At 50.5% G+C, this 13,481-nt stretch overlaps 3 protein-coding genes across 3 annotated transcripts; 1 reads left to right on the top strand and 2 right to left on the bottom strand.

Moving 5' to 3' along the window:
• Positions 1–2,327: 2,327 nt before the first annotated feature.
• Positions 2,328–4,626, bottom strand: BO88DRAFT_327277 (putative protein kinase (Lkh1); the record flags this gene model as incomplete). Its single annotated transcript, XM_025702505.1, has 6 exons — positions 2,328–2,531; positions 2,584–2,671; positions 2,720–3,182; positions 3,238–3,585; positions 3,639–3,717; positions 3,775–4,626. 6 exons carry the CDS (start codon positions 4,624–4,626, stop codon positions 2,328–2,330), a joined length of 2,034 nt encoding a protein of 677 aa, XP_025568179.1.
• A 3,060-nt stretch (positions 4,627–7,686) lies between these two features.
• Positions 7,687–9,466, bottom strand: BO88DRAFT_409749 (uncharacterized protein; the record flags this gene model as incomplete). Its single annotated transcript, XM_025707971.1, has 2 exons — positions 7,687–8,333; positions 8,389–9,466. 2 exons carry the CDS (start codon positions 9,464–9,466, stop codon positions 7,687–7,689), a joined length of 1,725 nt encoding a protein of 574 aa, XP_025568178.1.
• A 736-nt stretch (positions 9,467–10,202) lies between these two features.
• ysh1 (cleavage polyadenylation factor subunit YSH1) lies at positions 10,203–13,366 on the top strand (the record flags this gene model as incomplete). The annotated part of the gene is made up of 5 exons (XM_025702558.1): positions 10,203–10,355; positions 10,413–10,640; positions 10,834–12,000; positions 12,058–12,718; positions 12,783–13,366. 5 exons carry the CDS (start codon positions 10,203–10,205, stop codon positions 13,364–13,366), a joined length of 2,793 nt encoding a protein of 930 aa, XP_025568177.1.
• Positions 13,367–13,481: the final 115 nt, after the last annotated feature.

Here is a 13,481-nt window from a genome sequence, read left to right as displayed (position 1 = left end):
TGGGTGAGCATTGGTCTTGAGAGAAGCTAAAGCTTCATCAATTAGAAGGAATTGCTATTCAAGTGCTACAAGTGCAACGCATATACTACTTGGCACGTCATCACTCCTTCGGTTACAACTGAAAAGAAAATATATATATTTACTTACTACTATGACCTCTTTAAGTTACATAGTACTAGTAGAGTACTGGTATTGCCTACACTGGTACATTATATCATGAAGGGTCTTATACATATATAGTAAACAATTAGTATATAAAGTAGTTGTTAGCAAATCATTTCACCAGTAACTAAGCTATAGATATATTCCGAACACACTCTTCTATACCATCACAAAATAGTTGTACGATAGTTTTTTAAGTTGTAATACCCTCATCATTACAGTACCCTACTAATTTCATCTATATATAATTAAGTGCTGAGAATATTGTCTAGCTATAGGATTATCATTTAACAGAACTTATTACTTATTATCTTATAAGAAAAGCATGAGACTTATATAAGATAGTATGCTAACCTGTGCATTGATGGAGGTAGATAGATCTCTTATATATATAGCATGTGTAGGCTTACCCCCTCCCCCATCACTAAAAGGCTAGCAATGATGTCTTTCAAAGACGCCCACACATTCTCTCGCGCAATAATACTAACACCCCCATGGGCGCCCCTTGATCGACTTCAAGTCTTCAAATCTACTTTTTACTGAGTCAGTGGTACTAATTACTATGCAAATCCAGTATTAATTGGAATTCACCTCCTTAGTCCCAGACCCAGATTCAATCATATACTTCGTCGGAGTCGAAATCCGTCATTTTATATATATTTCATGGAGATTCTTGAGAGGTTGGATAGAAAAGTACAATGAAAAACAATCCATAACACTGCACCCAGCCACCTTCCTCCATCTATCTTTTCTCCCAGGTGATTCGTATAATGGGATCACGGAGGCTAAGGTCATTAGGAAATCTAGTTCGTGGTGTTTGATTCGGGTTTGATATTGGGGGAATTGGTGAATGTTGTTTTCTTGTAAGGAGGAATAAGTATAATTGTGGTGGTAGTAATGTTTTGGGTTTCGGTTGTATGGTGGAACAGTTGGGTGCATGCACAAGGGTGAGTCTGTTGTAGAGGCTTCTGTTGGTGGTGAGTGGGCGAGTGGTAGGGATGGATGATAATTTGAAGTGAGATGTTGGAGTGTGTAGCTGTAAATAGAGTTGATGAGATGCTTTGAGGGAGAATAGGAGGAGGATGAGGAGTAAGGAAAGGATGGATTAGTATTGTAGTAGCCATTCTGTCATTTGGGAGGGGAATATGATTTCCGTACCTGTCTTATATCTATTGTTGTGTGTACTGGTGTGATAGGCAGTAGGGATGGCTGTGAACATGATGCTGTTTTGAAGGTCTTCAACTTGTCCATCATATCAAGGTTGGTATTGGTATTGGTATATGAGATGGTAGATGGTAGCGCCAGAGAACTCCGGGTCCGTTGATCAGTCGTAACGAGCTCATAAAAGTAAGTAGGTAAGGTAGTATCAAGTGGTATAATATATATACATCGGTAGGAGTGGTAGTTCACAATGCACACGTCTATGCATCATCATCACCTCGGCCCATCCGAGGGAAACAGACAGACAGACCAGAGGGTACTGCTCTACCGCGTCGAAGAACAAGTCAAAAAGGTCAAGAATCATAGTCGAAGCTATGCAGGAGATAAATCGTCATGTCACCAGCGCCCGTAGACGTCAATAAGTTCCGAGTATGAGAAATCACATCGAACGATGCTGCGAGAAGAAAAAGAGACGATATAAAAAAACGATGAAGCACAACAGAAATCCCACAAGCCCACAAAGCCCCAAGTCCAGGCCGCCCGGACTGTATAAAAAACACATGAATATAAAATGGTATGTCCCTCCGATGATCAATATATGTCGTACTGCTTTTTTGTCCTCGTCGGGGACTGGTGTAGTCAGGCCCCGACCAACGGTTTCTTGTGTTCACAATGAAGCATGCAAAACCCCATACACCTTGCCCGATTGCGGGCATCAACTCCGGGATATCCCATCCATGTACCCTCCGTCAGTTCCATTACCCAGTTATCATCAATCGGCTAGCACTATCGCCAGGCCATCCCTGAGAAGTAGTATCCAAACAGAAAAATAACATCCCTCTATCGCAAATGTGGCTGTACCCATACATGCAAACGCCTGGTGGCAGTCGAAGGGTTTACCTCGACGTACCGGCCTCTTGGTATAGAAGGGCTCCGCAGCATCTGAATATTAGCGCGAAGCTAGATCACACCCGATAAAAGTGTCCAGCGCAAGGCAGTCCAACTCAACGCCGCTGAGTGGTGCGTTGCAGCTGCTCCCCGATCCGTAGGGCCTCGGTGCCGTCATCCACCAAGGACTCCTTGAACCACTGGTGCTTCAAAGCTTCCTTGGCCGTGATGCGGTTCTTCGGGTCGTACACGAATATCCGCTGAAGGAGATCGAGGAATAATTTGTGGAACTTGGTGTTGGTCGGGATGAAATCCTGCGGCTTGTTAGCAATCCTGAACCGGGTTTAGTCCATGCGTGGAAGGGGCTCGTACCGGAAGCTGCTTCATTGCCCTCACATACTTTCGTGAGGCACGAGTGGTCTGATCGTTCGGGTATTCAAGCTTGTTCCTGTTGAAATACCTGGGACAGTCAGCATCATTCGGCGGGTGTAACCACGATGTAACTTACTTGGCGGCCTGGTTCTGGCCTGCACTGCGACCGCCTTGCATCACCTGCCTCACTAGTCTAGTGTCAATGCGGTCGCCGATAACAGCTTCCATCATGGCAAGGTGCTCCAGGTTGTCATGCGTCTGGAAAAGGGCGTCCCCGGTGAAGAACTCCACGAGGATGCAACCGATACTCCAGATGTCGCAAGGGAAGCTCCAGCCCAGATTTAAGATAATCTCGGGGGCCCGATAGTGTCTAGTGGACACCACGGACGAGTGATACTCATCATCAAATGTGGCTGACCCAAAGTCAATCAGGCGGATCTCACTGTCCAACAGCACACGTCTTTGACGTGCACTCCGGGAGATGGCATGCGAAGAGGATGGGATGGTGCGATTATAGGTAAACGTTTGGTAGGCGTTGCTGACCAGAAGGATGTTTTCGGGTTTAAGGTCGGTGTGGATGAGATTGAGGTCATGAAGGACTGAGAATGTCAGCTAGATATCCCCGATGATAGGCATATTGCCAAAAGTACTCACAAGCTACACTGGTGAACAGCTGTCGGGCGAAGTTTTGAATCTGGCTGCTGGGGAACGGCACAAAGCCGTTTCCCTTCAGAAAATCGAAGACACTCTGCCCCAGCAGATCCGTCACGATACAGATGTGATTGCGATAGTCAAAACAGTCCCGTAGGTGGATGCACTTGTTGCGGTTCTGCTTGTCATTTGAGGCCAGTGTGGACAGCACCCGAAGTTCAATCCGCGAAGCATCCCGGTACTTTTGGATCGAGCGGATGATCTTGACGGCACAGCGGGTCTTACGCTGCTTGTCAAACGCTTCAACCACCTTTCCGAATGTACCTTGCCCCAAGAGTTTGATGATCGAGTCTGCGAGACGTTAGCATCGATCGCATCTGGAGGAACAGCAAGGCAACACATACATCGCTCAGTCAAGGGAGTATTAGGATTGACAATATAATGGCCATCGTCGTCATCATACTTTTCGCCTCGATTGGCATACTACAGTTGGTTAGCAAAGAAGGGAAGAAGGAGGATGGGGAATGATTTATGACATACATCGCGGACCACAGGTACCGGAACATCCTTTGCCTTGATGGGCGGCTTCGGCGGCGGGACATAGCTCAAGAACGCATCCCCTGCGTTCTCTAACTCCCGCCGCTTTTGCTCATCGCGAGCGGACTTGCGGGTGGTTACGCGCTTGCGTTTCTGGCCAACATTGGCGTCCTCGTAAATGATCCCATTACTGGCCCCGGAACTTCCCTGGGACAGAGATGTAGGAGCCGTGGTGTGCAGAGAGGTTGTCCGATCAGTCGACAGGGAGGCAGCCGATGACTCCTCGCCATAGTGTTGTGGATTGATTGAGTACGAGGGCCGATCATAATACGTAACGTCGTAGGCTGACTCGATGCCAGTGCGCCGTTTTTTCCCGGCTGGCTGAGGAGCGTTGCCGTTGGCTGCCGTGACGGTGGACGCTGTCGCGAGACTGCGCGAGGAGGCCTTGGACTGTTCCGGAGGGGGCGTGTCATCGATGACAATCACCTCCTTTGGGATCCCATTTTTATAGAACTCGCCCCAGTTAGGCTTCCTCCTCCGGGTACCTTGCGCTGTTGTGCCAGCGCTCACAGCGTTGTGGGCTGGAGGCATTGTTGTGGTGGCAGTGGTTGTGTTGGTGGTTGTGGTAGTCGTTGGGGTGGGTGCGGTTGGCATAAGCTTCGGAGATTGCACGAAAGGAAGGGTAGCAGGCGTCGGGGCGGTAACGGGATAGGGATATGAAGAGGGGACAAGGCGAGAAGTGGCTGCAGCGGAGGTGGTGGGATAGGATGCGTTCGGTTGGTAGGGTTGATGATGGGGGTATCCGTAGTGTTGCTGATGCGGATGCGTCGCGGTAGCCGTGGAAGGGGTGGACATGATGCAAAGAAAAAGTGTATACTAGCCGGATGTCCTCACGGCGGATTCCGGCTAGATGAAGGAGAGAGGGGGAGGGAAGAGAGTAAAAGAGAGAGGGGGAGAGAGAGAGGAGATAAGGACGTGAAGAGGAGGAAGAGAAGAAAGAGGAAAGGAGAGAGAGGGTGGTGGTGGAGGGGAGGAGATTCACAGTCGCCGGATGGTCGTCGGCCGTCCGAATTGTCGTAGTAACAAGCGGCAGTCGTTCGTCGTAGTAATCCTAATCTCTGCGAAACTACCTGGGAAAGCAGGGTTCGAACACCCGGGGATTCTCGTGTTGAAATTCCAGCAAAAAGTGGAATGAAAATTGATGAGGGTATAGGAAAGGATCAAAAGATAAAAAGGATTGCAAGAGAAAAAAAGAAAAAGAAGAAGAAGAAGAGTCAAGGAGAATAATATCGGGCAAAGGAAAGGAAGAGCGATTCGAGAGGCGTGGGGATCACTGGCTGGAGGGATGGATGGATGGCGAGGCGGTCGGTCGGGGGAACCAGCAGGCGTCCGAGAAACGCTTCGTACGGTACGGATGAGCTCACGAAGGAAGACTCATTGGGTCATCGGGTGAGCCAAAGGAGAAATCATTGAAGTGTCGAAGAGCATCAGCTTGGGGTGGTGGGTTTCTCAAAGAATGGTGAGCATCGATGAAAGGGGGAGAAAAGCAAGAAGTGGTGGTGGTGGTGGTGCTCCGCGAAGACTGGAATTTGAAAATGGGGAGAGGCGATGAGATCTGGTGACAGATAGACGGTCTCTAGAAAGAACTGAGTTGCGCTGGAACGGGAAACTCCAGCGCCCAGAGAGCAAGAGAAAATGGGAACCTTCCCAAGAAGTAAGTAGTTGGTAAGGACCAGTTTATCCTCGTCAACTCTTGCCTGGATTTAAACAATTCGGCCTACAGCGACAAGCACTACAAAGAAGACGGACAATAACAACTACAAATCTTCTTCTATGAGGGTGCAGAACTTATTCCTTCAGCCCGCATTACTGACCAAAAAGAATACAGACCGAACAGAACCTCCTCTCCACCATTACGGCGGTCTCAAGGGTCATGGTGGATGATGGCGCCTCGCCGCACGAGCACCACCAACAGAAGGTTTGTTCGGTTACGACACAGACACACACACACACACATACACTCGCCCTCTTCATCCTCCATTCCAGTCGGTGTCATTGGGCCTTCTGGATCAATCAATCCTCCGAGGAAGCCTATTCTTCGGCTGGACACCGTCTTCGATATCGGGTGTCTTGCTTGCCCTTTGGCAGTTCCCCCTTTTCTCTATGCGGCAATAGCCCATGAAAGGGCAATCGCGATTATCAATAATAGTAATTCCAATCCCAAACAACGATCTGGCACGCTTTTTGTAGGCGCAGATCGCAAGGCTCCTCTAACCCAACCAGCCTCGGAGGCAAAACATAGCGCCGGAGTTTGAGGCGAGTCTAGGCTTCCAAGCTCTGGATGACACCCACCGGTTGAGGTCCTTTCTTCCGCGAACCGAAATGTCAGATATGAAACACGTTACCAATTACCCTGCGAGACCCAAATGGTCCGGTAAGAAAGAGGGATAATGATGATGATGAGGTATGGGTGGCATTGTAGATGTGTTCAACCGGCCTTTCTTGTCATCGCTCTACTCGTCTGCGGTCTTCGCCGTGCAGTGTTAGTCTACTTAGTAGTAGTGGTGATGGTCTGGTGGCAATATGTCGTCGTGGCTGCTGCTGTTGCGTTTCGGGCACCTTCAGACGACCGGAGAGGGCTGCTGCATGACATGCGTTATTTCCACCTGGTGGGAAGTAAACTAAGAGAACTCGTTTGCAGTAGTGAGAAGAGATGCCTCGTACCGCCAATTTGCCCTGGGAGAAGGTTTAATAATAACCCGAAAGAACGATGCTCTGAATGATGACGCCGCGGAGGCGTTTGATTGGATTTGGGGGCGGCGAATCTCCGCTTTTCGGCCTTGTGCTCCCTTCGTCCCAATTCTTTAGTCCCTGATCTCTGACATCATTCCCCCGAAGTTGATCCTCTTGTTTTTGAAGTTGGGGGTGGTACCCTTCCCCCCGCTGAGTTGATCATGCTCTTGGGGAACCCCGCTTTGCTGCTCGCGTTTGCAGAAAAAGGGATCAATCGTAGGGATGAGAGGGCGATGATCCGAGTGTGACTGGAACGATGGCTGAAAGTCTGGTGGACAAGCTGATTGGCAACTCTCCCCGGGCAAATGATGAAGTCAGATTCAGTTGTTCCGGCTGAAAGACACTTGCGTGTTTGGTCCCACCCGATGCCCCGAACGATCTAGCGTCAACCCTAAACTGCTCTGGGAAACCTCGGGCTTGGCATGCAGTACAGAAGGCCTCAGGTACGAAACAAACTACAACTACGCGGGAAATAGTATGGAACGAAGGGATAGAAGATGATCAGTCTGCTAGGCAAATATGTCATATCATTTCAAACGTATGAAATGCAGTGACCTAGTCGATGCACGGAGAGACGGAGTCTACCCATGTCGTTTCTTTCATTTCTTTTTGTTTTGCTCTCTTCCCCCCGTGGCACACTGGCAGAGCCAAATATTCTCAGGGCGTCAAATTGTCGTCTTCAAAACAACATGTCACTGAACTTTCCGACAATAGCCACAACCCCCATAGATTGGCGTTTGCTGCTCACTACCATCGGTTAGGAGATAGAGCAAGCGGATCGCAATAGCAATACCCTGATTCCCCTCCGTAACACACCGGCATAAGAAAAGTAATACATCCACATGAAATATCGGGCAGAGACCCGGGACAATTAAACAGGGGGTAGTAAGCTTGGAATAATGGAAGAGAATCGGGTGTTTGAGTATTACTCAGACAATAGTCCGGGGCCTCACAATCGGATGCGAAAAGGCATGGGCAAATGCACATACAATGAATGGCAAGAACACCAACTGCGAGCACTGCGGAGTATGCAACCTTGCCAAGTAACCACGATCCTGCGCAGTCACAGCACGGAACCCAAAACGGAAATACAAACCGCTGAAGCGACACATGCTAGGTATCTTAGTCCGCTCGATCCTCCTTCACATCTTTCGAATAGGCCTTTTGTACGTGTCGGGGGCCTCTGCCATCCAGCTCCAGCATGAATAGAACATCCCGGACCTGGATGCCGGCACCTTTATCTTTGTCTTCTCGCCATGTTCCCAGACGTTTTGCAGGCGCGGCGGCTGGCTCACCGGAACGTCCGGGTTTGTCGGTGCTTGCAGGCGGCGTGGCGGTGTTGACCCGGGACGGCGTGGAAAATCCACTGCCAGCTGCTGCACCACGATTTAACCACGAGTAAGTTTTTTTGCTTCCAAACATGCGACCAGACAGCATGCTGTTAGTAGCCAGGCGCGCGGTCTCTACAGACTGCTGATGTTGCTGAGCCTCGCTGGCCTTGGCATCCATCAGCTTCTTGGCTTCCTTCTTCGACATTCCCTTCTTATCGATGCTAGGGGCTCTCTCTCCGATCGGTGTGGAAGCGCCGGAGCCAGGGATATCCACAGATTCTGATCGGCTCGGCCCCCCTTCTCCAAGGATGGCATTTGCGCTGCGCTTGGTACGTTTCGCAGCACGGGCCTCTTCGCTGGAGTTGTCCCTATCCATAAGCAGGCGATACTTCTCCGACAGTGGTTTAGTACCCTGCGATTCGATTGCTGAGTGTGGGCCTATATGCCAATTGATTAGTCTGGAACACTTCTTGAAGCCTTAGGGTAAACATACGCTTTAGTGGTGTGCTAGGATTTTCCACATTCCCGTTGACAGCATTAGCCGATGTAGCAACGTCCTTCCAATCAGTGGGGACAACTCCATGTGAGTGCGCGCGTCGACTGCGAGCCAATGTTGAAGAATAATCGACCACCGTTCGCAACCGCTCCTCACATGCGATGGACATTAAGCTGAGAATGTCCAATAAAGGTGCACCGGTCTGGTTCAAGATTGTCTGCCCGGAACGTATGATCGATGATCCATCCGGTCCAGTGACTTCGATAGGCTGTTGGCGACCGGGTACGGGATGATACAGTCCTTCTGCCGGTATACGGACTCCGAGTTCGAATCCACGTTTCTGCAGCCTCTGCTCCAAAACCTTAGTCCACAAGAATGAGTCCTGTAGAGTATACTGTGCGCGCCGAGCTGCCTCAGTGTCTTCGCGGGTCGGCTCATTGGGATCTTTGAAGGGCGCAGGAGGCTGCGTTGGCGGCTCCCTGTAGAAGGAATCCTGCGTCGTCGCCGGCTTATATGGGGAGGGTTGTTCAAAACTAGGAGTCGTAGGAACGCTCCCAGTCGTCGAAGCTTGTGAGGTGAACGAAGTATTCACAGCAGGTGGCACCGGTTGTTGAGGTTGTTGCTGCGGAATCTGTGGCTGTTGAGGGCGAGGTGGTTGTTGAGCCTGCACCGGAGGACCAGAGTAACTGCTTGTCAGGTACGCCTCTTCTTCCCGCACATCAATTCCTGATGATGCTAGCACATCTGTGAGCTCAGCAGCATCGGTAGCCTTGTCTGCCGGTCGAGACGGGGGTCCCATCGCGCCTGGAGGTGGAGGTGGAGGAGCGGGAGTCTGGGGGACGCCGTTCATATTCATTGTCGGTGTAGTCATGGGAGCCGGCTGGTGTTGCGGTAGTTGTAACGTCCCGAAGCTAGGTGAGGCGTAAGGAGACTGGGACTGAGGGAGAGGTGAAAGATGTTGGCGCTTGAGGGGTGGAGGGACACCACCGTTGACAGGCGATGGGGCACCAGGTGAAGGTGAGGAAACCGGCGGGGAAAATGACTGCGTCAAGTGTTGTTGCTGGGGCTGCGCCATGGTGAATGAATATTGTGGCTTCGATGAAAATTCCAACTCGAAGAATTAAAGGCAAGACCGAGTCACGGTTGCGCTGGACGCCAGAAGGGAAGGTGTTTCGCGTTGTATGTATGTAGGAAAACCGGGCGGACTACTTTAACCGCCTCCGCCACCAAGTGAGACCATCTCAGGTCATCGCAAGCAGAATATGAATGGCGTAGAGAGATCGAACAGGGAGTCTTGGGTGAAGAAGTGAGCACCGGAGGGAGGGAAGAAGGTCGACGGGGTTTATCGGTGTTACTCTCGCGAACGGCGAAGGGGAGCTTCGCACCGACGAGGTTTGCTGTTGCGGCGATCCGCCCGGGAGCATCACGTGGCTGGCTTAGGTAAGTCCGCGCCATGTTGGACCTTGCGCTTCTTGGTTTCGCGACTTTCCGTGTCTTTATTGCGCCCAGTTGCAGGAAATGCAGAAGATATAACACACTTTGCCTGTTGTTCAAGATACTACTGTGGCGGATGCTGCACTGACTGTTTAAACTCCCGCAGATTTAGATCAGGTTCTGTGCAGTACATGTCATGGGCAGTCAATCCCGCGTCAACTGACATCCTACGGAGCAGAGGCAGCTAGTTTAGGAATATCGGCACTTCCAGGAACACACCATCCACCTACGCTTGACCCCGTCGCATCTGTACTGGTCTGCTGCATACTCTCATCAGTTCCGAATCGCGACCTGTAGCTTATCCGAAACTCCCAATCATGGCCACAAAGCGAAAGGCATCGGCCTTAAATGCCGCGGTGGATGACGAGCCGGCCGATCCAACGGATGAATTGGCTTTCTATTGTCTAGGAGGTGGAAATGAAGTCGGGCGATCATGTCACATAATCCAGTATAAGGGCAAAACAGTGATGGTGTGTCATTCGCAACCCAATGCTGTAACTACTGTTTACTGACTGTGGTTTCATTAGCTTGACGCTGGTATGCATCCTGCGAAAGAAGGCTTCTCAGCCCTGCCCTTCTTCGACGAATTTGACCTCAGCACGGTAGATATTCTTTTAATCAGCCAGTATGTGGGACAGTCTCTCTTTTGCGTTCCCCTAGTCACCCTTCCTACACCGTCGCCCCCGAGCATGCGGGGATTGTTCATGGCCGTGGATAGCATCCCACACCACATCTCTCCTTGGTTTCCCAGCATGGTGGCAGAGAAGAACTCTGCCATCATAGCAACTGCATCTGCTCATGTACTGAGAGACACAATACAATATATGCTAGTTATTCATCTTGGTCTTTGCGTTGTATCTCTGTATCCGTGCTTTTTAACGCAGCCTCTGCTACATCATTGCGATTTCACTCTTGCTCGACCATCTCAATCGGACAGTCGGCTGATAGATACTCTACTTAACCCATAGTTTCCATGTTGATCATTCCTCCGCGCTCCCCTATGTGCTCAGCAAGACCAATTTCAAGGGCCGTGTATTCATGACACACGCCACCAAAGCCATCTACAAATGGTTGATTCAGGACAATGTGCGTGTGAGCAGCACGGCCTCGTCTTCGGATCAACGCACCACTCTGTATACCGAGCAGGACCATTTGTCTACGCTTCCCTTGATCGAGACGATCGACTTCAACACAACGCACACCATCAATAGCATTCGCATTACTCCCTTCCCTGCTGGCCATGTCCTTGGTGCGGCAATGTTCCTGATTTCAATCGCCGGCCTCAACATCCTCTTTACCGGTGACTACTCTCGTGAAGAAGACAGACATTTGATCCCGGCCGAAGTTCCCAAAGGTGTGAAAATCGACGTGCTTATCACAGAGTCGACGTTCGGCATTTCGTCCAATCCCCCCCGCCTGGAACGTGAAGCCGCCCTTATGAAAGCCATTACCGGAGTCCTGAATCGCGGAGGCAGGGTCTTAATGCCGGTGTTTGCCCTAGGTCGCGCCCAGGAGTTGTTGCTGATTCTGGATGAATATTGGGAGACACATCCCGAACTTCAGAAGATACCTATCTATTATATCGGAAATACGGCTCGCAGATGTATGGTCGTGTATCAAACATATATAGGTGCAATGAACGATAACATTAAGCGACTCTTCCGTCAGCGTATGGCGGAAGCGGAAGCTAGTGGTGACAAGAGTGTCAGTGCAGGGCCCTGGGACTTCAGATTCGTCAGAAGTTTGCGCAGCCTGGAACGTTTCGATGATGTAGGGGGGTGTGTTATGCTGGCTTCACCAGGTATGCTCCAGACAGGAACCAGTAGGGAGCTTCTGGAGCGGTGGGCCCCGAACGAACGCAATGGTGTGGTCATGACAGGCTACAGTGTTGAGGGCACGATGGCCAAGCAGATCCTGAACGAACCGGAGCAAATCCCTGCGGTCATGTCAAGAGCAACGACGGGATCGGTGAGACGAGGCATGGCTGCCGGAAATGAAGAAGAGCAGAAGGTTATGATTCCCAGAAGATGTACAGTGGATGAGGTCAGTTTCGCAGCCCATGTAGATGGAGTTGAGAACAGAAATTTCATCGAGGAAGTCTCTGCACCTGTTGTGGTATGTAGCCCCAAAGTCCTCCCGTCACAATATGTTTGGATTACTCATTCTCTTTAGATCCTTGTCCACGGTGAAAAGCACCAAATGATGCGACTCAAGTCGAAGCTGCTCAGTCTCAACGCCGAGAAGACCGTCAAAGTCAAGGTCTACACGCCGGGTAATTGCGAAGAAGTTCGCATCCCGTTCAAGAAGGACAAGATCGCAAAGGTAGTGGGTAAATTGGCTCAGATCGCACCACCTTCGGAGCAAGACGATGGCCAGCTCATGTCCGGCGTCCTTGTCCAGAATGGCTTCAACCTATCCTTGATGGCACCCGATGATCTCCGCGAGTATGCTGGTTTGACCACCACCGCCATTACATGCAAGCAGCATATTACGTTAAGCTCTGCAAGCATGGACCTAATCAAATGGGCTCTTGAAGGTACCTTTGGAGCCATTGAAGAAGTCGGCAAACCACAGCAGGAAATTGCCAAGAAGGGACAGGAAGATGAATTCGACAAAGCCAACGGAGACAAACTCAAGGAGGAAGCCGCCGATGAAGAAATCCCCATGGGAGATACGCAAACCTATCTGGTCATGGGTTGCGTGCTCATCCGATACTATCCTCGCACTCGCGAAGTTGAACTTGAGTGGGAAGGGAACATGATGAACGACGGAGTTGCTGATGCAGTCATGGCGGTCCTCCTGACTGTTGAGAGCAGCCCTGCGTCAGTGAAACGTAAGTGGCAACCACCCATAACAATACCTATGAAGAACCATCCTACTAACTACGAATCCTACAGAATCCGCAAAGCACAAGCATCACCATCACCACCACCATCACGAAGATGACCACGCCCACCAAATTCCCAATCCCCACTCCAACGTCGGACCAGAAGAGCGTTTCCGACGTCTCCTCATGATGCTTCAAGCACAATTCGGCTCCGAAATCACAGCCATCGAGCGCCCACGCCTACCCCCTAATAATATCACCAATGGCACCACCGACAAAGTTGACTCCGACGACAAGTCGACCCCTGTGAAGGAAGAAGAAGAGGAGGAGGAAGAGGAAGAAGAAGACGACCTAACAGAGCTAGAAGCAGCCGAGATCTCTCGTCTCCACGCACTAGGGATTCCATTCCCCGGGCTTGAAATCAAGGTCGACAAGCACATCGCTCGGATATGGCTGGAAGATTTGGAAGTGGAGTGCGCCAACCCTGCGCTAAGGGATCGGGTCCGCGTCGTCGTCGAACGAGCCGTGGAAACCGTGGCGAGCATGTGGGCAGAGGGACCTGCGCCTGCTACAGTGGTGGCCGCAAATGGAGAAAGCAAAGATCAGGATGCTTCTACGGGATTGAAGGCGACAGCGATTGAGGCTAAAGCGTGATATGAATCTGTAATTGGTGTATGTAACTATAAGCTTCTTGATATGTTCCACTTGAAATAGTGACTATTTCCTCCCAGCCAGTACCTTAATTTAGTAAAGGCCGGCTATATCGGGT

This window comes from Aspergillus vadensis, assembly GCF_003184925.1.
Source record: "Aspergillus vadensis CBS 113365 unplaced genomic scaffold BO88scaffold_1, whole genome shotgun sequence".
NCBI classification, from domain to species: domain Eukaryota; kingdom Fungi; phylum Ascomycota; class Eurotiomycetes; order Eurotiales; family Aspergillaceae; genus Aspergillus; species Aspergillus vadensis.
The sequence above is the reverse complement of the archived record's forward strand: the minus strand, read 5'-3'. Positions and strand labels throughout refer to the sequence as shown.